The sequence below is a fragment of the Aquarana catesbeiana genome, linkage group LG04 (genome assembly GCF_042186555.1).
Source record: "Aquarana catesbeiana isolate 2022-GZ linkage group LG04, ASM4218655v1, whole genome shotgun sequence".
Classification (NCBI taxonomy): Eukaryota; Metazoa; Chordata; class Amphibia; order Anura; family Ranidae; genus Aquarana; species Aquarana catesbeiana.
Window position 1 is genome coordinate 544,471,753 of NC_133327.1, and position 24,128 is coordinate 544,495,880.

General features: G+C 42.7%; 1 protein-coding gene across 13 annotated transcripts in view; it reads right to left on the reverse strand.

The window, feature by feature from the left end:
• ARID1B (AT-rich interaction domain 1B) overlaps positions 1-24,128 on the reverse strand; it is a 534,317-nt gene that overhangs the window by 371,337 nt on the left and 138,852 nt on the right. For 11 of the 13 annotated variants that reach the window (XM_073627919.1, XM_073627914.1, XM_073627909.1 and 8 more), the window contains exon 3: positions 20,026-20,163. The exons of the other annotated variants lie outside the window; for them this stretch is intronic. In XM_073627919.1, the coding sequence (XP_073484020.1) occupies positions 20,026-20,163 (138 nt within the window). The remainder of the gene's footprint in view (positions 1-20,025; positions 20,164-24,128) is intronic. 13 annotated transcript variants of the gene reach the window in all.

Below are 24,128 nucleotides of genomic sequence, written 5' to 3' on the forward strand. Positions count from 1 at the left end.
GATCACTCGATTTGTGAGAGATGCCACAGGATAGACAGATGGTAAAGACAACACCTGGTATATTGCTTATTAACTATTTCAAGGACTGAAGGTAGGAATCTTGAGTTTACTTCCACTTTAAGCTATTAAGCTATGCAACCATTGCACACTTTTAAATTTCATAAGTATTTTATCTCAAAAATCATAAATAAATACTACTGGAAATGGCATATTTCCCTTCCTCCTAAAAACCTGATTAAACTTACAATTATCACCAGCTTGAAGTTAGCAGAAACCTGTGAGATAATTAGTGAGCGGACTCTAAAAATTGATAAAAATAGCACACATACTCCGTAAATTTCTGTGTGCTATCCATGGTTGGATTTACAGTCAATAAGTCTACAAGCACACAACCTCTGGCACCTAACTGCAGCACATTGACACCCTACAGCAGTGGTTGTCAACTTATGAGCTAAAGGGGACTTCAAATGCGGCTCCTGACGTCACCAAAGGGCCACAGATAATGTTCAATATATAATGCTTGAGAGGACTGTCAGAAACTGCAGACCCAATAGAAGAGATGAGGGTCAGAGAATGCAGACATGCTACATTTTTGGCTGGGCATATGCTACAGAAGACAGTGTTACCTGAGGCTAGTAGAGATCAATGCTATTACCCCAATTAGTTTTCCCACTACAGACTGCTGAGGCCTAAGGGGCACACATCATATACCAAAGGGCTGCAAATTGGGCACCAGGCCCTACAGGAAAAACTACAGTTGTCTTTCCACTATAATGTCGTGTTACCAAGAGGGCTGTTACCAGGAGCCACATTACTCAAGAAGCATACCAGCATGCAAGTGGTCCCGTAACCAGGACCATAATACCAGATATGACTTAGCTTTACAGAATCAGATCACCAAGCAGGTCATAAAAACCATTGTGCCTCGTTACAAATGTGGTTTGAATGTCAACTTCCCAAATGATATGCCTCAATCACAAATCTGAGTGATTTTGAGAAAACAAAAAGATCTACTACTTCTGTAGCACTCCGAACACCTCCCTACACATATGAAGGCAATCACATACAAACATGAGGAATAATTATTGGGCCCTCATTTATGGTTATCTCTAAACTGGTTATCTGTAATGACATTTAAAGTGTATCCTATTCAAAATTGTAGGTACCATAATTTTTTTTTATAAATTTTCAGACACATGTCGTTTTTTTAAAGCTGGACATATTTGGTATTGTTTTCTTTCAAATAACCTCATTGCTTATTTTGTACAAATACAATGTGGGACTACAGTGCCTTGAAAAAGTATCAATACCCCTTATTATGTATTTTATTGGGATTTTATGTGATAGACCAACACTGTGAAAAGTGTGGCATGCATCTGTATTCAGCCCCCCTACGTCAATACTTTGTACCACCTTTCACTGCAATTACAGATGCAAGTCTTTTTGGGTATGACTCTACCAGCGTTGCACATCTAGAGTGAAATTTGTGCCAATTATTTTGTGCAAAATAGCTCAAGCTCTGTCAGATTGGATGGAGAGCATCTGTGAACAGCAATTTTCAAGTCATGCCACAGATTCTCAATTGGATTTAGGTCTGGACTTTGACTGGGCCATTCTAACACATGAAAATGCTTTGATCTAAACCATTCCATTGTAGCTCTGGCTGTATGTTTAGGGTCGTTGTCCTGCTGGAAGGTGAACCTGGGCCCCAGTCAAATTTTTTTGCAGACTAACAGGTTTTCTTCTAAGATTGCCACGTTTTTGGCTTCATTCATTTTCCCATCAACTCTGACCATCTTCCCTGCTGAAAAAAGCATCCCCACAACATGATGCTGCCACCACGTTTCACTTTGTGTTCAGGGTGATGTGCAGTGTTAGTTTTCTGCCACACATAGCGTTTTGCTTTTAGGCCAAAAAGTTCAATTTTGGTCTCATCTGACCAGAGCACCTTCTTCCACATGTTTGCTGTATCTCCCACAAGGCTTCTCACAAACTGCAAACGTGACTTCTTATAGCTTTCTTACAGCAATGGCTTTCTTCTTGCCACTCTTCCATAAAAGGCCCGATTTGTTGAGGGCATGACTAATAGTTGTCCTGTGGACAGATTCTCCCACCTGAGCTGTGGATCTCTGCAGCTCCTCCAGAGTTACCATGGGCCTCTTGGCTGCATCTCTGATTAATGCTCTCCTTGCCCGGCCTGTCAGTTTAAGTGGATGGCCACGACTTGGTAGGTTTGCAGTGGTGCCATACTCTTTCCATTTTCGGATGATGGATTGGACAGTGCTCTGTGAGATGTTCAAAGCTTGGGATATTTTTTTCTAACCTAACCCGGCTTTAAACTTCTCCACAATATTATCCTTGACCTATCTGGTGTCTTTCTTAAGCCTCGTACACACGATCGGATTTTCGCAGGGAATTGTGTGATGACAGACTGTTTGCCTAAAATCCAACCATTAGTACACTCCATCAGACAATTGTTGTCCAACTTTCCGCCAACAAATGTCGGATAGCAGGCTAGAAAATTTTCGGTGGACAACGGTCTGTTGTCAGATTTTCGTATAGTGTGTACACAAGTCCGTCACACAAAATTCCAAAGTACGTTTGTTTGTTGGCCGACAATTGTGTACCGTTTGTAAGCAAGACAAGTTCACGGCACACGCCATCGGACAAAAGTCTGGCGCTTTGTCTGCCAACAATCCGATCGTGTGTACGAGGCTTTAGTTAGTATAGTATTTTGCAAAATCATTTATCATTTTCCTTCCACTTCACAATTATGTGCCACTTTGTGTTGGGCTATCACATAAAATGCCAATAAAATACATTTACATTTTTGGTTGTAACATGACAAAATGTGTAAAATTTCAAGGTGTATAAATACTTTTTCAATGTACTGTATATTGTGTTTGTGTGCACTAAAATTCATTTTAGTTATTTTTTTTTTTTACTAAAAATATTGGATTAAACAGTTGCACAAATCTTGTGAAACTTCCATCTTTATTCTAATAGAAGCATGTTATCAGATAATATGTATGTTCTGAGTTTTAAGTCATTTTCTAGTCAAAAATGCATATTTTAACACATGGGCAAAAAAAGCCAGATTGTGAAGATCACAATAAAATGACCAAGGAAGTACATTTTCCCCCAAAGGTTAAAATACAAATATCACCTCTAATTCCATTTATATAAAATGTGTTGATGTTGCCACTTCAAAGATTTTTTTTTCTTCTGTAAAAGGTATTCACATAAAACGCACTCTGTGGGAAATATAAATATCACCAGTTTAGAAAATTAGCTGTTTTAGCAATAAGTGCTACATTGCCATGCTGGCTTTTTGCAGGTGTTCTTAAAGGTTCAGAGAAAAACACCTGCAGAGGAAATAAAGGAAGGCAAGGACACAGATCTTAATGACCCAGTAATGCCAACAGCACAGATTAGAGCAGTGTTTCTCAACTCCAGTCCTCAAGGCGCACCAACAGGTCATGTTTTCAGGATTTCCACTATTTTGCACAGGTGATTTGATCAGTTTCACCACCTTAGTAATGACCACAGTCGTTTCATCTGAGGGAAATCCTGAAAACATGACCTGTTGGTGCGCCTTGAGGACTGGAGTTGAGAAACACTGGATTAGAGTATCCTGGCCAAAAAAAATGTATTTTAGTTACTTGAGTTGTATTATATCATATATATCAAAATTAAATTTATAACAATTAATAACGAAACAAGATGACATTTAAATGGATTTCCAGGCGCTACATACACCCCCCCCCCCCCCCCAAAGACCTCCCTCTGCCTTTCTACAACAGCTATAGGTATGATTTTTCATTATTTTCTTTTCAGTGATATCATAATTTTTGTTTATAAAGTATCCTTCCCTGGGGTACTAGGAGGAGAGATCTTCACTCTATTTCACATCCTACGCCTGGCTAAACTATGTCTTCCAAGCCTAAAACACAAACAGTGGAAGGGTTGGCATTTGAAGGCATAAGCAGAAGTAGCTGGTGGTGTCAGCAGCTTTGATCAAAGTTGAATGATGCCCTTTCTATAGGTGTAGGCTATTTGCTCTATGAACCTCCTGAAGCTCAACTGGAATACTCCCATCACGTTGATAAGTGAGGCCTAGCTGTTACTGCTTACCTCCTCTATCACAGGAGTGAGTTTTCAAATGCTGAGCTTAGATTTACTGCATCAGGGGAGAGAAAGACCACGTGAGGGAATTTGAATCAGAGAAAGAGCACTCTTCTGTGTGGGAGTTTCCTGTAATAAAGACCGGTCAGTGCTGCTCGCTCTTGTGCAGTGTGAATGATCTTGTATCCACCCCCTTCTGTAGCTTTCTGCTGCAGCCTGTAGTGGGTGGAGTCTGCTGGGTCCCTCCCACTACTTAGCTCAGGCTATGAGCAACACAGTATTGATGTCACTGCTATTTTTACAAGGTAATATTTGGGTTTGCAAAAGAATCTGGTGCACACAAAGTACATTTATATCCTTTGCGCTTATTACAGAAATATATTAAATGAAAGTTTTTGTGCTTGAGTTAAGCTATAAAATGCTCCTGTCATTGAATAACAGCCAAGGATTAGTGAAAAACAGTTTAACCAATATTTACAGAGCTACCTACTAATTTAGGAAGTACATGTGAATATTGAAAGACTGCTTGAAAGAATCGCTGTTTTTTTAAAATAATTGTAAAGTCTCTTTTTTTTTTTTTTTTTTAAATAACAAACATGTTATACTTGCCTCCTATGTGCAGTTGGTTTTGCACAGAGCAGCCCAGATCCTCCTCTTTCTCAGGGTCCCTCTTCTGTGATCCTGGCCCCTCCCTCCTGTCGAGTGCCCCCTCAGCCAGCAGCCATCTATAGGGGGCAACCGAGCCAAGTCAGAGCTCTGTGTATCCATCCAGACATGGAACCCTGACCTGGCCCCACCCCCTCTCTCCCCATATTGGCTGACTGACTTTGATTGACAGCCTTGGGAGTCAATGGCGCTGCTGCTGTATCTCAGCCAATCAGGAGGAGTGTCCCGGATGGCTTAGACACTCGTGGACATCGCTGGAGAGAGGGGGGCTGCTACACACAGAAGGTTTATCTTAATGCATAGAATGTGTTAAGATAAAAAAACCTTCTGCCTTTACAACCCCTTTAAGTGCAAGTAATTGGCCAGATGCAATCAAACCTTTGTTTCCTGTTGCCTGAAATTAAACTTCCACCTAATCATACAGTATGTTACCCTAAGCAAACATAATAATGCAATCTTCTACTGCCGACTTGGTTCTAGTGGCACAAGTTCCAGAGCAGTCCTCTGTATTGTTTCTTTACTATTTGATGAGCTAATGGCTGACAACAATGTGCATGTCAGGTGCTGGGAGATAACTGAGATAGCCCTTCTGGGTAATGCTATTACCCAACAAAAAACTGTGCGATTGCCATTACCATAGCACAAGGAGCAATCATTTACAGACCTGTCACAGAAATCCATGAAGCCTTTTCTGCTTTTGGTGGTAAATTGCTTTTATACACAAATCCGTATACACACACACACACACACACACACACAGACATGTGTTGTACACATTAATTGCAGGTCCACCAGTGTCTTTATCAACTATTATTCCCATTCTTACTATTCCATTTACATGAGCACAACTGGTGACCAGCAGCGCACATGTAGAGCCAGTTCCCGAACAGAGGTCATCAAATTCAATTGTCTAACCAATACACTGGATATCTTCTTAGCTTTTCTGACCTAACCCCAAAACACTCATGTGGAAATAATATCTGCGCTAATACCACAAGAAGCTATTGGAGCATTTGTTAAGATACATCATCTGCCTACTGCTAATCAATACACTAACAATCTGCAAGAGCATCCACTTTGTTAAAAAAATATATTGTAACCCATCTTCCCCGGTATCTAGTAGCAAATCTTGCACTACTAACAGCAAATTACAGGAAAAAATATTTTTAAACTGGTTATATCAGTCTTTCTGAACCTTTTCAACACAGAGGAACCCTTGAAATGACTTCCCATTCTCAGGGAACCCCTGCTAAAAATGGCTACATCTACTGTATAACTCATGATACATTAGTGTGGTGATCATTGACAGGAATGCTTCTTACATTCGTGGTCAACGGGAAGAATGCCCCTTACATTATTAAACATTGAGAAGAATGCCTCTTACATTGGTGATCAGTGGGAAGAAAGCTCCTTACACTTGTGGTCATTGGGATCAATTAACCCCTTCTAGCTAGCTAAAAAGATCAGGGGTGTCAGTGGGAACTTATCTGAAAGGCAAAAATTGGTCATTGCTCAAGAAAACCCTAACAACCTCCAGAGTAACCCTAGGGCAGTGATGGCGAACCTTGGCACCCCAGATGTTTTGGGACTACATTTCCCATGATGCTCCACTACACTGCAGATTGCATGAGCATCATGGGAAATGTAGTTCCAAAACATCGGGGGTGTCAAGCTTCACCATCACTGCCCTAGGGTTTCATGGAACCCTGGTTGAGAAACCCTGGGTTAGATATTTGAAGATAATGGGAAAATTCCTTTTCAGCTACCAAAAGCATAATATATTGAACAATTTCATTAACTGTAATATATTTTTATTTTATTTTTTAATGATCATGCACTTTTCAATCTATTGAAATCATTTTGATATGAATACTGCATTGGTTTTCATGTCTTGAAATATCACTAACCAATATCACTAACATTGATATTAACCAAGTTTCAGTGAGGTGTCCATTGGGGTGAACAGGTAAAGAAGCTGTTTGAGGTGATAAAATAACACTTCTGTGGAATAGTGATGTATTAAAATACAGTGAGGGAAAAAAGTATTTGATCCCCTGCTGATTTTGTATGTTTTCCCACTGACAAAGAATTGATCAGTCTATAATTTTAATGGTAGGTTTATTTTAACAGTGAGAGACAGAATAACAAAAATATCCAGAAAAACGCATTTCAAAAAAGTTATAAATTGATTTGCATTTTATTGAGTTAAATAAGTATTTGACCCCTTCGCAAAACATGACTTAGTGGCAAAACCCTTGTTGGCAATCACAGGAGGTCAGACGTTTCTTGTAGTTGGCCAACAGGTTTGAACACATCTCAGGAGAGATTTTGTCCCACTCCTCTTTGCAGTTCCTCTCTAAGTCATTAAGGTTTCGAGGCTGATGTTTGGTAACTTGAACCTTCAGGTCCCACATATTTTCTATGGGATTAAGGTCTGGAGACTGGCTAGGCCACTACAGGACCTTAATGTGCTTCCTCTTGAGCCACTCCTTTGTTGCCTCCCCGTGTGTTTTGGGTAATTGTCATGCTGGAATACCCATCCACGACCCATTTTCAATGCCCTGGCTGAAGGACTGACGCTCTCACCCAGGATTTTATGGTACATGGTCCCGTCCATCATCCCTCTGATGCGGTGAAGTTGTCCTGTCCCCTTAGCAAAAAAAACACCCCAAAAGCATAATGTTTCCACCTCCATGTTTGACAGTGGGGTAGGTGTTCTTGGTGTCAAAGGCAGCATTCCTCCTCCTCCTCCTATGGCGAGTTGATGCCAGAGCGCTTGATTTTGGTCTCATCTGAACACAACACTTTCACCCAGTTCTCCTCTGAATCATTCAGATCCTCATTAGCAAACTTCAGAAGGCCCTATACATGTGCTTTCTTGAGCAGGGGGACATTGCTGGCACTGCAGGGTTTCAATCCTTCACAGCGTAGTGTGTTACCAATTGTTTTCTTGGTGACTATGGTCCCAGCTGCCTTGAGATCTTTGACAAGATTCTCCCATGTAGTTCTGGGTTGATTCCTCACCGTCCTCATGATTATTGAAACTCCACAAGGTGAGATCTCGCATGGAGCCCCAGACTGAGGGAGACTGACAGTTGTTTTGTGTTTCTTCCATTTGCGATTAATCGCACCAATCATTGTCACCTTCTCACGAAGATGCTTGGCGATGGTCTTGTAGCCCATTCCAGCCTTGTGTAGGTCTGCAATCTTGTCCTTGACATCCTTGGACAGCTCTTTGGTCTTGGAGAGACTGGAATCTGATTGATTGCTTCTGTGGACAGGTGTATTTTATACAGGTAACAAGCTGAGATTAGGAACAGTCCCTTTAAGAGAGTGTTCCTAATCTCAGCTCATTCCCTGTATAGAAGACGACACCTTGCTGATTGATAGGGGATCAAATACTCATTTCACTCATTAAAATGCAAATCAATTTATAACTTTTTTGAAATGCGTTTTTCTGGATATTTTTGTTGTTATTCTGTCTCTCACTGTAAAGAAATGATCAGTCTATAACTTTAATGGTAGACTTATTTTGTCAGTGGGTAAATGTACAAAATCAGCAGGGGATCAAATATTTTTTTTTCCCTCACTGTAAATGAAATAGGCTTTGAAGTGGATGTAATTCCAAACGCATAAAAAAAAAAAAAAAAAAAAAACCCAAAAAATACAAAGAAGTAAATAAAGTACCCTTAAGAATTCAGTGCAGAATTGTCAGCTCACTACAGGACTTTACAAGCTCCCTGGATTTCTGGCAGTTAAGGAGGTATTTTTTTTACAGTTATTAAACAGACATAACAAAACATTTTCAACTGTTTTATTTAACAAATCAAAAGTGAGCAGACAAGAGAGTATAATGGTAGAGTTTACACACACTCCATGTGAATAACTCATCTATGTAAATTGAACCTATAAAAAAAGAGAGTTTATATGTCTCTTAAGAGCTTTGAGAAATTCTCAAAGATTTTAAACTTTCAAAGCTAATAAAACTAAGACAGGGCAATAAAAGAGAAGATAAACATTTTAAATAACCTACATTACGTATATTATTTGGCTTTATTTGTGCAAATATCCATTGTGTCCAAATGTTTCCCAACCATCTACTTGGAACAGCTCTTGGAATGGTATGCAGTCAGAGAACTATGCCTGACTAAAGTTATTGACATTTCTATGGAATGCTTTTTTTGACTTGGTATTCTACATAATTACAGTACCACAAGGCAAATTTAAAATGTGAGTACTTTCAGAACTTGTATGTGATGAGAATAGCCCACTGGGCACCGTTCATACTTCATGATCTTGGACATAATAAAAATAGCACACTGGGCACTGCTGACACTTTCAGATACCGTATGTGATAAACATAGCACATTTAGCATCGTCCATAGTTCCATAACTTGCAAGTGATGAACAGATCACTATGGCAATGCTTATACTTTCAGATCTTGCATGTGAAGAACATTGCACACTGAACACTGCTCATATCTGTAGATCTTGTATGCGATGAACATAGCACACCAAGTACCAATCATCATACTGTCAGAAACTGTATGTGATGAACATAGCGCACTGAACACCGCTCATACTTGCATTTCTTGTATATGAAAATAGTACACTGGGTACTGCTAATACTTTCAGAACTTGTACTGTATGTAATGGACATAACACACTGGTCACTGCTCATACTTGCAGAACTTATATGTGATGAACATAGCACATTGGATACCACTCATACTTTCAGAGCTTATATGTGATGAACATAGCACACTGGGTACCACTCGGTATACTTTCAGAAACTGTATGTTATGAAGAAAGCACACTGGGCAACGCTTGAATTTTCTATTACTTATACATGATGAACTGGGTACCACTCATCATACTTCCAGAATGTGATAAACATAGCACACTAGGCACCACTCACCAGTACTTGACCGTGATGAACATAGCACACTGGGCACCACTCACCAGTACTTGACCGTGATGAACATAGCACACTGGGCTCCACTCACCAGTACTTGACCGTGATGAACATAGCACACTGGGCACCGCTCACCAGTACTTTACCGTGATGAACATAGCACACTGGGCACCGCTCACCAGTACTTGACCGTGATGAACATAGCACACTGGGCACCGCTCACCAGTACTTGACCGTGATGTGAACATAGCACACTAGGCACCACTCACCAGTACTTGACCGTGATGAACATAGCACACTGGGCACCACTCACCAGTACTTGACCGTGATGAACATAGCACACTGGGCACCACTCACCAGTACTTGACCGTGATGAACATAGCACACTGGGCACCGCTCACCAGTACTTTACTGTGATGAACATAGCACACTGGGCACCGCTCACCAGTACTTTACCGTGATGAACATAGCACACTGGGCACCGCTCACCAGTACTTGACCGTGATGAACATAGCACACTGGGCACCGCTCACCAGTACTTGACCGTGATGAACATAGCACACTAGGCACCGCTCACCAGTACTTTACCGTGATGAACATAGCACACTGGGGACCGCTCACCAGTACTTGACCGTGATGAACATAGCACACTGGGCACCGCTCACCAGTACTTGACCGTGATGAACATAGCACACTGGGCACCGCTCACCAGTACTTGACCGTGATGAACATAGCACACTAGGCACCACTCACCAGTACTTTACCGTGATGAACATAGCACACTGGGCACCGCTCACCAGTACTTAACCGTGATGAACATAGCACACTGGGCACCGCTCACCAGTACTTGACCGTGATGAACATAGCACACCGGGCACCGCTCACCAGTACTTGACCGTGATGAACATAGCACACTGGGCACCGCTCACCAGTACTTGACCGTGATGAACATAGCACACTGGGCGCTGCTCATACTTCCAGTACTTATACGTAATGAACATAACACACTGGGTACCATTTCATGCTTCCAGAACTTGTATGTGAATTAAAGACCAAGCTACTCACAAAAAAGCTGACCTTGCTAGCTGCCTGGTAATAACATATCTGCAAGAAAGGTGGAGTTACATTACGTATCTGGAAATCAAACTGTTACATGCTCCATCAATCAACAGCTTTCTTGCCCTCAGGTGCTGGAGCTAATTTAAAATACAGTGGCTAGAAATAGAAGCACGTTATGAAGAAAATGAGTGATCTGAACCTCCGACACCATACAAACTGGTGCTGGAATGCACAGGTCATCATTCTTAAAGCTCATGATCCAATTACTTAATTGCAAGTCCATACTAGCTAATCAATTCATCCATTTTATGCAATACCAAGGAAAGATGAAGGTCTAGCTTTAACTGATTGGATTTTCCACTTACAGCAGACAAGACCTGAAATGAGCAAGAAATGAAAGATGCCTCTTCATGTCACTGAGAGCTCAAACATCATTACAATGCCTATTAACTCAGACTCATCACTTTGGTATCTTGAGTTGCATAAACTACTGGTTTATGTTAACATATGACATGGCCCTAATCAAGAGCATATCTATATAAAAACACAGTATATAGAATTTCATCAGAATTAATTTGACATACAACCAATTCTAGCTCGAGTGCTTTAATTGAAGAAATGCAGAGTTTAATAGGGACTACATTTTCCCCACCCCTGGCCAACCTTTAGAAGTGGCAGTGTGACCAACTCCACATCTCTGTAGTTCAAACCCCATTTTGAAACAACATAGTCAAGTATCCTCTCTAAATTATAATCTACTGATGGAATAGGGAGGGCAAATGTCAGTCTTTTTGCAGTTCCAGAACTGTCAATTATATTAATTAGAATTGAATACATTGCAACATTCTGTATCGTTATAATTGTTTTAAGATCCTCTAATGTAGGGGTCTCCAATCTTTCTAAACAAAGGGCCAGTTTACTGTGGGGGGGGGGGGGGGAATAGTGCCCCATCGTTGGCGTCAGTGGGGGGGGGGGGGGGGACAGTGCCCCATCGTTGGCGTCAGTGGGGGGGGGGGGGGGGAACAGTGTCCCATCGCTGGCGTCAGTGGGGGAGGAATAGTGCCCCATTGTTGGCGTCAGTGGGGGAGGAATAGTGCCCCATTGTTGGCGTCAGTGGGGGAGGAATAGTGCCCCATTGTTGGCGTCAGTGGGGGGGAAATAGTGCCCCATCGTTGGCATCAGTGGGGGGGGAAATAGTGCCCCATTGTTGGCGTCAATGGGGGGAAATAGTGCCCCATCGATGGCGTCAGTGGGGGGGGGGAAATAGTGCCCCATCGATGGCGTCAGTGGGGGGGGGGGGAATAGTGCCCCATCGATGGCGTCAGTGGGGGGGGAATAGTGCCCCATCGATGGCGTCAGTGGGGGGGGAATAGTGCCCCATCGATGGCGTCAGTGGGGGGGGGGGGATAGTGCCCCATCGATGGCGTCAGTGGGGGGGGGAATAGTGCCCCATTGTTGGCGTCAGTGGGGGGGGGGAATAGTGCCCCATCGTTGGTGTCAGTGGGGAGGGAATAGTGCCCCATCGTTGGTGTCAGTGGGGAGGGAATAGTGCCCCATTGTTGGTCTCAGTGGGGGGGGAATGCATCAGTGGGGGGGGGAACAGTGTCCCATCGGTGGTGTCAGTAGGGGGGGAATAGTGCCCCATCCTTGGTGTCAGTGGGGGGGGATAGTGCCCACATGTTGTCAGTGGCAGGAATAATGCCCAATTGTTGTTGTCAGTGACAGGGATATTGCCTCAGGGGCCAGGGTCAGTGAGGGGGGGGAATAGTGCCCCATCGTCAGCGTCAGTGGGGGGGGAATAGTGCCCCATCGTCGCAGTCAGTGGGGGGGAATAGTGCCCCATCGTCGGCGTCAGTGGGGGGGGAATAGTGCCCCATCGTCGGCGTCAGTGGGGGGGGAATAGTGCCCCATCGTCGGCGTCAGTGGGGGGGAATAGTGCCCCATCGTCGGCGTCAGTGGGGGGGAATAGTGCCCCATCGTCGGCGTCAGTGGGGGGGAATAGTGCCCCATCGTCGGCGTCAGTGGGGGGGAATAGTGCCCCATCGTCGGCGTCAGTGGGGGGGAATAGTGCCCCATCGTCGGCGTCAGTGGGGGGGGAATAGTGCCCCATCGTCGGCGTCAGTGGGGGGGGAATAGTGCCCCATCGTCGGCGTCAGTGGGGGGGGAATAGTGCCCCATCGTCGGCGTCAGTGGGGGGGGAATAGTGCCCCATCGTCGGCGTCAGTGGGGGGGAATAGTGCCCCATCGTCGGCGTCAGTGGGGGGGGAATAGTGCCCCATCGTCGGCGTCAGTGGGGGGGGAATAGTGCCCCATCGTCGGCGTCAGTGGGGGGGGAATAGTGCCCCATCGTCGGCGTCAGTGGGGGGGAATAGTGCCCCATCGTCGGCGTCAGTGGGGGGGGAATAGTGCCCCATCGTCGGTGTCAGTGGGGGGGAATAGTGCCCCATCGTCGGCGTCAGTGGGGGGGGGGAATAGTGCCCCATCGTCGGCGTCAGTGGGGGGGGGGAATAGTGCCCCATCGTCGGCGTCAGTGGGGGGGGGAATAGTGCCCCATCGTCGGCGTCAGTGGTGGGGGAATAGTACTCCATCGTTGGCATCAGTGGGGTGGGGGAATAGTGCCCCATCGTTGGTGTCAGTGGTGGGGGAATAGTGCCCCATCGTTGGCGTCAGTGGGGGGGAATAGTGCCCCATCGTTGGCGTCAGTGGGGGGGAATAGTGCCCCATCGTTGGCGTCAGTGGGGGGGAATAGTGCCCCATCGTTGGCGTCAGTGGGGGGGAATAGTGCCCCATCGTTGGCGTCAGTGGGGGGGAATAGTGCCCCATCGTTGGTGTCAGTGGAGAGGGAATAGTGCCCCATTGTTGGTCTCAGTGGGGGGGGGAATAGTGCCCCATCATTGGCATCAGTGGGGGGGAACAGTGTCCCATCGGTGGTGTCAGTGGGGGGGGGAATAGTGCCCCATCCTTGGTGTCAGTGGGGGGGGAATAGTGCCCACATGTTGTCAGTGGCAGGAATAATGCCCAATTGTTGTTGTCAGTGACAGGGATATTGCCTCAGGGGCCAGATAAAGGCAAGCAAAGGGCCATGTTTGGCCCCTGGACTTTCAAACCAGGGCAGTCCCTAAAGAACAATCGGTGCAAGTTGGCTGAATTGTTTGAAAAGTTTTCTTTTTTACAGACTAGATTACAATATAGGGGCATTTAACTATAGTTCATTGATGCTCACCCATGCTAGAGCTACACTCACTGGGCACTTTTATAGGTATAACTGTTCAATTGCTTGGTAACACAAGTTGGTAATCAGCCAATCACATGACAGCGACTCAATTCCTTTGTTTAAAATCCCTGGTGTTCCTGCCAGTTCCTTTGCTTTCCTATCAAAAGTTGACCACACTAGGCACAGGAGCACGTTATTGTCAGGTCTCTGGCTATGCTGGGAACTCCGTCTGCTCTCCCCCAATAATCAGACTTGCTTGACACACCCCCAGCACAGCTACTCACTGGTAAGACCAGTGTGCTGCTATTTCTCCTCCCCTACCTCTTTGAGCTCCTTAAGCAGCTGAGAACAGAGAATATGTGATCCTTTATAAAAAAAAAAAAAAAAAACAAAAACAGGGGGGGGGGGGGCAAATAAAGTAGGGTATTTCTAAAGTTTTTTTTTATATCCATACACATTTTGGTTTTAAACTGAATGGGTTGTTTTACAAGGTGAGGGTTTACATATATTTTAAAGCTGAATACTTGCTGGGCAGACTACTCTACTTTGACAGGTTTCTTTTCTTCAATTTGTACACATCAGCTCCATGTAGATTCTCCTCTTCCAGACAGATCTGGTCTTCGTTCAGTTGACATGCTGTCGGAAAATTGCTGCAGGCTCCTCCACTGCACCGAACAGAATTCTCGGGGAAAAAGCAATACTTTGTAGGATGTCTGGTCTGGATTTATTTTTTTATATCAGACCCCCATACTCTAATGATATTTAACTTCCTTTTTTCATTCTGTTCCCAAACATAGTAATATGCGCTAAACTATTAGGATTAATAAAGTAACTGTACCGGCGTCCTATAGATCAGGAAATCAAAATCTGGAAAGACAGTGAGGCACTCAGGACTTTCATGGTACAACTAAACTCACAACACTATTGTTAAAATCATAGTATTTATTACACCATTTGTGTTAAAACATAATTTCACATATTTGTTTGTCAGTAACAATTGACAAAACACATGAAATATAACAACTGTATTCCCCTTGAAATACTGGATATTGTAGTAAAGTATCCTCCCAACCAGTGGCGACCCATCCATAAGGGGTGCAGGGACGCCGCCCCCCTAATCCATGTGCCCGGCCTCTAATCTACATGCAGGGTGCCGGACGCATGGATATCAATGGGTTTTTTTTAAGCACATGATTAGGGCCCGAGGCTTTAATTGGCTTTAAAAAAAAAAAAGGGTGGGCTTGGGGCGCAGAGCACTGCCTACCCAGTTGTGTGACAATAGTGAATTAATATTTGCTATGGTCTTCCCAATTCTCCTCCTGGCCAATCAGGAAGCGGTTCTTAAGACCTGATTGGGCGAGAGGAGAAGCAACTGTATTGGCTGCCGAGAAGGAACAGCCACCGTGAAGCCAGCAAGGAGAAGGAGATGCAGGGTAAAGCCGCAGAGGAGACACAGGGATGAGCCGAAGCTGCCCACGACATAGATGGGGTAAGTGTAGGGCTAATGGGGGGCGAGTGAGCGACGGGGGGGTTGGGGGATTTGACTGATTGACCAAACTGGGGGGGGTTGGCTGGTTTGGCACCCCCCTCAGAAAATGGAGCACGAGCCACCACTGCTCCCAAACATAGGAAATCTATGTTAGCGCGCATGCATGCTCATATGTATAAAAATAATGTTTGTTACCATTTTCTGTATACTATTACAGTGTTTATTTTTCTGCAGAATACAATCCCCTCTAGTAAAACTCCTGAAGAAGCGGATTTCCCGCGAAACATGTCGAGTGAAAAAACGGATTCCTACTAACAGATTCTCTATGGTTGGGAGGATGCTTTACTACAATATCCAGTATTTAAAGGGGAATACAGTTGTTTTAATATTTCATGTGTTTTGTCGATTGTTACTGACAAATATGTGAAATTATGTTATAACACAAATGGTATAATAAATACTATGATTTTAACAATTTAGTGATGTGAGCTCGGTTGCACCATGAAAGACTTGAGTGCCTCACTACCTTTCCAAATTCCGATTTCTTGTTGTCAAACTTAGTGGCTATTGCTGAGGAAAAATGTATCTATAGACCATTTTAAAAGTAGGAGAATGCACCTGTGTATGCTCCTAGCTCTGACAGGTCCTCACTAACAGCTGCAGATCTCCCATTAACGATTTGGCCCCTTTCACACGGGCTTTCCAATCAGGTCCGCCTGTCAGTTTTTTGGGCGGACCTTACTAAATGCACCATTTAGCCCTATGGAGCAGCAGATGTCATCGTGATATGTCTGCTGACACCCTTCTGCTGTCCGATCTGATCCTGCCTTGAAATCCAGATGGATGGAGACCCTATTTTCCATCCGTCTGGCAAATCGGATGTGATTGGATGAAATACGGACAGGCGGGCCCTTTTTATCCAATGACTCCATAGATGAGAGTGGAGCTCTGACAGGTCCATCTCAGCACAGTGAGCGGACATGGACCTGTCAACTACCTGCTCAGCGGGGATCAATGGATCAATCCCCAGCTGAGCAAAGCGGAGTCCGCCGGGCAGATCGCCTGTGTGAGAGAGCCCTTAGGATGTTTCCTGATGATGTGATCACCAGGAGATTCAATTAGGTGATCATATAAGGCTTTATTTACAAAAAAAAAAATCTAAAAATAACTGTTGTATTTAAAAAAAAGAGGATTTTTTTTATATTAACGTAAAATTATTTTCTCTACATTCAGCTCTGCTTTAGATCATCGCTAACTCTTGCCAGCGGCGATATGACCAGCTAGTGGTGATCTAAAGCAGAGCCGTGTCCTTCAATGAGCAAAGAAAAAATACAATTTGCAATTTTTTTTTTTTCAATTTTTGACATTTGTTAAACCAGTTTACCAAATAAAAACTTTATATGCCTTAAGAAAATGGAAAAATAAATTAGGTAGGCAAATTCATATAATCAAGTTAGCTGATACATAGTAACACAATTAAATTTGGTCTTGGCATTCAGGTTACGACTTGTCTAAGTGTTAGGGAGCTAAAAAGTCAATTTTTTCTCTAAGAATTGTGAGTGTTATGACAGAAGATACGTATCTATTTCATTGGTGATTTATGAGCAAGGAGTCCTATATCCATCACATTTTAGTCTTTTTCTGCCCTGAGGCATCGACCATCAACTTGAGCACATGATCCATTGACTTGGGTGCAGTCAGCCTGCCCATAGATGGTTCAAATCTTGATTATTGCCAGTGGCTATAGACCTGTGTACAACCAGCATGTTGGATTTTTACATGCTATTATTGCTAGAGTCACTAGCAATAATCACTCTGTTCTGCCAGCAGAAACGGCCCCCGGTGCCCCCCACCGGGAGAACACAATAGCTCCGTGGGACTGTGATAGTGACTGTGTTGATGGGAGAATCAAGCAACTTTTTCTTGCAGCCCTATGCAATTACTGCATCATCTATGGCCTACCTTACTCATTGTGCTGCACACAGTTAAGTCATGTTCTAGGCTGCCCTCTTGACAACTTACAAGAGGATGTGGGATTAATTTTTTGCATCTCCCATTTCATCCATCTCAAAAGTACCTTCATTTCAAAACCACTCCACCATTGTAAAAGCCTTTGAGTGTGATAGGTACATTTAATAGAACTTTGCACATTCACACCGATCAGCCATAACAATATGACCACTGACAGGTTAAGTGAATAAAACAGATTGTGTCGTTTATGCCTAGGTTCACATCGGAGCTATTGTCAAATTGCATGCCAAATAGGTGGCAATGGCACCGTCCAAATCGCATTTGCGGCGCTGCACCGATTCCCAAATGTAGTTTCTGTGCCACTTTTGGTGACTTTGGGGTGCGATTTCCATAGACATCTGTGCAGCAACCCACACAGATGTCTCTGAAATCGCCCCTGAAGTTGGGACTGACATACGGGAATGAAAGTGTGCATGTTCAGCTGAACTTGCACAATTTCATTCCTGCTGTCAGTGTGAACCTGGGAACAATGGCATCTGAAAGTCAGTGGGATATATCAGACAGCAAGTAAACCTGTTGTCCCTGAAGTTGATGCGTTGAAAGCAGAAAAAAAAAAAGAATCATTTGAGGAGCACAATGACATGTTTGAGATATTGACTTGGCCTCCATATTCTCCAGATCTCAATCCAATTAGCATCTGTGAGATGTGCTGGAAAAATAAGTCTGATTCATGGAGGCCCCACCTCGTAAATTACAGGACGTAAAGGATCTGCTACTCATGGCTTTGTGCCAGATACCACAGCAAACCTTTAGTGGTCTAGTGGCATCTGTGACGGGAGTCACTTTGGGCGGGGGGGCCCGTGGAACCCAGAATCCCCTGGGGAGGTTGGGAAACCCTTGGTTTAGTTCCCCATGCACCTATGTCTAAGTCACCCTGTGGTCTAGTGGCATCCTTGCCTCGATGGTTCAGGGCTGGTTTGGTGGCAAAAGTGGCTGTTCTGGCAGCATAACCGGGAACTACTCAATAAAACAGTAGGTGGGTGGTCAAAGTTATGGCTGATCATTGTATAGGGCAGTGAATGACATTCCATAAGCATTAATTGCAGGAGTATAAATCACTAATTCAAAACACATGCACCAGGAAGATACACCTTCAGTAAATGTTTGGTGAAAGTCTCATTCACTGCTTTATGACTACTATATACACCTACAGTAAAACCTTGGTTTGAGAGCGTTTTGCAAGACAAGCAAAATGTTTTAATAAATTTTGCCTTGATATACAAGCAATGGCTTGATATAAGAGTAGTGTCATGTCACAACTGAGTATATAAAAGAAGAGAGAAGCCTCTAAGTGTAGCAATATGGTTATATTTAATGAAGGTACAACATTTAGCAACTTATTGCTACACTTAGAGGTGCCTCTCTTCTCTTTTATACCCTGTAAAAAAAATGCTTTGACATACAAGTGCCTTGGATTACAAGCATGTTTCTGGAACGATTTATGCTTGCAAACCAAGGTTTTACTGTACGTGTTATTATGGAGCATTTTTCTTTTCCAACACATAGAGCCTTAATACAACTTCTATGACAAAAGGTAGTGTATAGTAGAGCGTCATACTAAATATTCACACAACTGAATCAACTAAAGTCTCACACCTTTTTATTTCTTTATATCCCTGTATCCACATCTCTGAAAGTCTGAGACTGATCCCTGTTTAGAAAAGGTTTATTATTGCTTTCTTTTTATCTCTTCAGTGCTCTGTACTGGCATAGCTGAGTAACAGCCAAACCCCTCATCACAAGTGTCCTCACATAGTTGAGTTGCAGACACCAGTTCTATTACTGGGTGCTGATCACTGAGAGCTCCGGGTCTAACTCTGACTAGACAGTCATATTTAGACACGTTACACAACTTCTTTAACAGGAAAACGGAGGCAAGACTATACGAATAGAAGCAGTGCCGTGTCTATCTGACTCAATAGCTGTGTAACTGGCTTTAAAGAGGTCCTAAAGGCTCAAGGTTTTTTACCTGCATGCATTTTATGCATGACGCTAACAAATCTTCTGTGTTGCCCCCCCCCCCCAGCCCCCATAATACTTACCGGAGCCTGATCTCGATCCAGCAATGTGCACAAGAGCAGCTACTCTCTCCCTCCTCAATGGCTCAGACATAGCAGCAGAGGCCATTGGCTGTCAATCACAGCCATTGAGGAGGGAAGAGAAGGTGAGGCTGATCCCCATTCTGTGTGTCCATGAGCACACAGAGCGGGGCTTGGGCATGAGCAAGCACGAGTGCCCCCATAGCAAGCAGCTTTCTATGGGGGAACTGAGCAGGGGGGAGGAGTCCAGAACGGGGACCTGAAAAAAGGAAGACTGGGACTGCCCTGTGCAAAACCATTGCACAGAGCAAGCAAGTATAACAGGTTTGTTATTTTATTTTTTCAAATCCTTTAGCGTCACTTTCAGGCCAGCCCTGTATCCTTATACCATGCACAAACACACACCCAAGAAATATACTTAGGTTAATGTTCTTTTTTCTTGCTCTTATAAAACCTTGTAGTTCAAGCGGTGGCTATCTGGGCTTACCTGCTGGGCTTGATACCGCTGTTGAGCTTGTGACAGGTACTGACCCTGTGGCTGCGAATAGTGAGGCTGCGACTGTTGGCTGTAATATGGCTGTTGGCCTTGTTGGCAGTAGCCTTGCTGACCATACTGAGGTGGCATCTGTAAGAGACAAGCAAAGTATAGAGGAGTCAGTGGGGTGGGCTGAATCCATTATCATGTCTTGAAGATGTTTTCAACCACAATATCATCTATAGGTTACTACAGATATCAGCCACGTTGGAGTTATTTCATCTGATGTTGTAAGTGTTCGATTGCTGCTACATGCACAAAGTGCTGTGGAAAGCAATAGTTTAACCTGCAATTCTAAAGGTCTGGGGTTTAACAGAGTTAGGCCTCATGCACATAGGACATTATAAAAATGGCAGTAGGTTTAGCTGTAGAAGGCCGCGTTAACACGAGTTTTGCCACATTTTAGATTTTTTTTTTGACTATACACCCATAAAAGTTTATGGCTCAAAAACGCTTATAAATGCTGAATAGCAGAGTTTTTTTAGCGTTTTTCAGAGTTAGAGCATTTTTACAGCTGAAAAACTCTTCAAACACACTAGTTCCAGCAAGAAGATACCTCTGCCAAAAAAAGCTGATAAAAGCCTGTGCGTGCATGGGCACAAAGGATAACATGCTGGGGAGTTTGGTGGCTCCAGAATAAAATGCCTGAAGCCAAAACAGCAGCTGTAAAAACGTCCAGTGTGCATGAGGCCTTATAGTAAAAAAAAAAAAAAATTAAAAACAAAAATAAAATTTTACATATATATTTTAGACACAGGTCCCTATCTTGCACCTTAAAACAAAATTTCATCTGGACTAATGCAACATTACTACTTCCCGCAAATCACCCTACCTGATAACATCATTGACTCATCTACAGACTATAACTGTACTGAGGAACAACCGTTGAGCTGACCCATTATTGACACCTGCACCACCAGCAACTGACCAGACATTAGCCATACACATATTTTAGCTGCTCTGAGTAACTCTAAAGCCAGAACTTTTTATTTGGTAGAGTAGAAAGGGATTAGAAGACCTTTCTGGTTTTTACTGCTGTCTGTGTCACAGTATGGGAGATCCACTTACTATATTTGTCTTGCGCTTCATGCACACTGGGCTTAAAAAAACAAAAAAACAAAAAAAAACAAACACCATTTCCCTTGGAAGAAAGAAAATGTATTTTTGTACAGTTTAAACTAGTTTAAGAGAGTTTAGCTTTTTTTTTTCTGACAGGAAGCTCCAATCAGAAATGCAAACCAGAACCAGTTTTTTTCCCCTGTCTCTAAACGCTGAGCCTAAAATATGCCTCTAATCATCTTAATGTTCATGGACAGGTACGATAACATTGAGCTGCTTCTACTGGCAAAACACAAAACTGCAGAAACAGCGATTTTTAAGCCAGTGTGCATGGACCCTTCATGGTCAATGAGAATGCAAGTGGTAGAAAATCCCAAGCTTTGAGTTTGCATCAGAGAAGCAATAGAGAAGAAATTCTCCAATGGGGACAACTCTATACGTGGATATTTTCCTCAATTCAAGGGGATTTTTTCACTCACTTTACAGGGATTTTCTCTCTCACTTTCTATTATTGGAAATGTCCCTTAATGGGACACATATAGCATAAAAACAGGGGCAGGAGTTAAAACCCTCCCTGCTCTAAAAAAGTAGTAGTTAGTATTAGTGGCAGGGATAAAATCAGACTTCATATGGTTTGCGATCTCTAATAATAAATAAAATAAATACATTTCATTTTTTAAACTAAAACTGCCTCTTTGTTATCTGACTTTTCCCCGTTTCTTAAAATTCCAAAAAGCATATATAATTGGGTCGATGTCATGTGGGCGAATTGATTCACAGCGGATTGACAAGCACTGAATCTGAACACTCAAGTCATGTTGTATTCAAGCTTTTAACCAATTAGTACAAAGGAAAATTTCCTCAAAGGAATCATTGAACAGAAGTGGAATGTTAAAAAGTTATGTCCCAAAAATATTCTTTGTAATGCAAGAAACTCCATAAATATGTAACATTGCTTGTGAAGCAAAAAAGCATTGATTCTCTCTAGGATATAGCCTCGGATGAATAGCTGTGCTCTCAATATCACACGGGACAGCCCAAAGCCATAAAGCACTAAAATTTAATTAACACAACATGTTTCTATGCAGTCATGCAAACTATGAAGGACTAATGCGAGTACAAATGAAACATAAATTAATAAGAAAATTAATTAAACAACAAGTTGAATTACAGCAAAATTGTTTAAAACAAAATGGTATATATGCAGTCAATGATTATTTTCTTGCTGTCGTACTCTTTATGTAATCCTTTACTAAGGTATAGGTAATGCTATGAATCACTTCATTTCATGTAAAACTTTTAAACAGTACAAAGAAGAGTCTTCTTTTGTACCAATTCCCAAATATAGTTCATTCCTCTTACAAAATCAAATACTTAAAGTGGAATTCCATTTTTTTTTGAGGAGGAGGATATGACATGTACCAAGTTTTTATTGTTGTCTGTTTCAGCTGGTGAAGTACATCCTCACTTCCTATCTGGCCATCTTTGCCAGCAAACTAACTGCCACATACTGGAAAACTGCACAATCCCACATCACACATTCCACTTAAATCCAAAAAGCCGCTCCACTGACTATCACCCATTTTTTATAGATGCATCTTATGTGACATATTATAAAGATATTGGTTCCGTTTACCTCTTGGGCTCACCAGTTTATCTTCAGAAATCCCAGACAAGGTCTGGATGATAGTTATACAAAAGTCAAGCAAAGCTTACTGCACTATACAAAATGATCATGGGGGGGTCTTTATGGACTGAGCTTTATAGAACCAGGCTGGCAGTGAAGTTACTTTATCAGAACAATACATACACGCCTACCTACAGGCAAAAGTGGTTTGGGTTTATGGATTGTTCAAGGAAGTGGTCACAGGCATGCTCAGCACTATGTGGACAGGTAGGCTACATAAGATGCTATATATACTGTAAAGTGAAAATTAACTTTTGCCCGTACTAAATTTGTTTTACAGAAGGGAACCAAAAGCAACCAGTAATTTACCTTTGCCATGCTCCTTCGCCAATCCAATCTGCTACCAGATCCCCAGTTTGTAAGTGCCAGCTTTGCTTTTCCCAACATACAGTGTCGCTCACACTTTTCCCAGATGACTATGCTAAAGCCTTCCAATTAGATGCTTAGGCGTTCACCACTGAATTGTGTCGAGGCCAAGGGGAAATCCTTTGTTCCCCATAGCTGTAAGCACAGTATATTTCCTGGGTGGCCTGGCACTTTAACACAAGCATAGTAAGTATAGCATATTCACAGTTATATGTTCAAATTCAATTGTTATATTAAAGTTTATACTGTATAGATTAGGAGATTGATCCGGTCTACCGAGGTTTCACGCCTACGTATTGGTATCACCACCTTTTTTTTTCTAGAGGACTGCCCGATAAGAAACAACTGTCCATTTCAAGGTCTGCATAAAAAAGGCTTATAATTCCATGTGTATATCAATGAATACATTCTCAGTTATTAAGTCACTGTTGCAATCTGTATTCCTTCTTTGGTCATCACAAGATTACCACATTTGTTACCTTCAAGTAAGTGTTGTGTAATAAGCACCTGAGCAACCAAACCAGGTGTAGGCAACCGTGGTTCTCATAATTTATTAAATTTATTTGGACAACCTCTATGTTAGAAAATGAGCTTCTCTCTAGAGTAGTATTTATTTGATTATGCCATTCTTCAAAGGAAAGGGGATATCGGTGCCAATATTTCTGGAGGGGGGGGGTGCCTCATCATCTACTACCCCCAAAATATAAATGATAGGTTCTAGAGTGATTGTTATCCAACACATTATTATTATTTATAGCATTTACAATTGGCTTACCTTAGCTAATGTATACAGTTTAGGGCACTTTCATAACATATGTACTAAGTTAGCTGGTGCACCCTGACATCTAGAGCAGCTGGGGGTACCCCTTCAATGCCATTGGAATAGTTTTAGTTGGGTTCGGTACACCCCATGAGTTATGAACAAATGTGTTAGCCTCTGAAT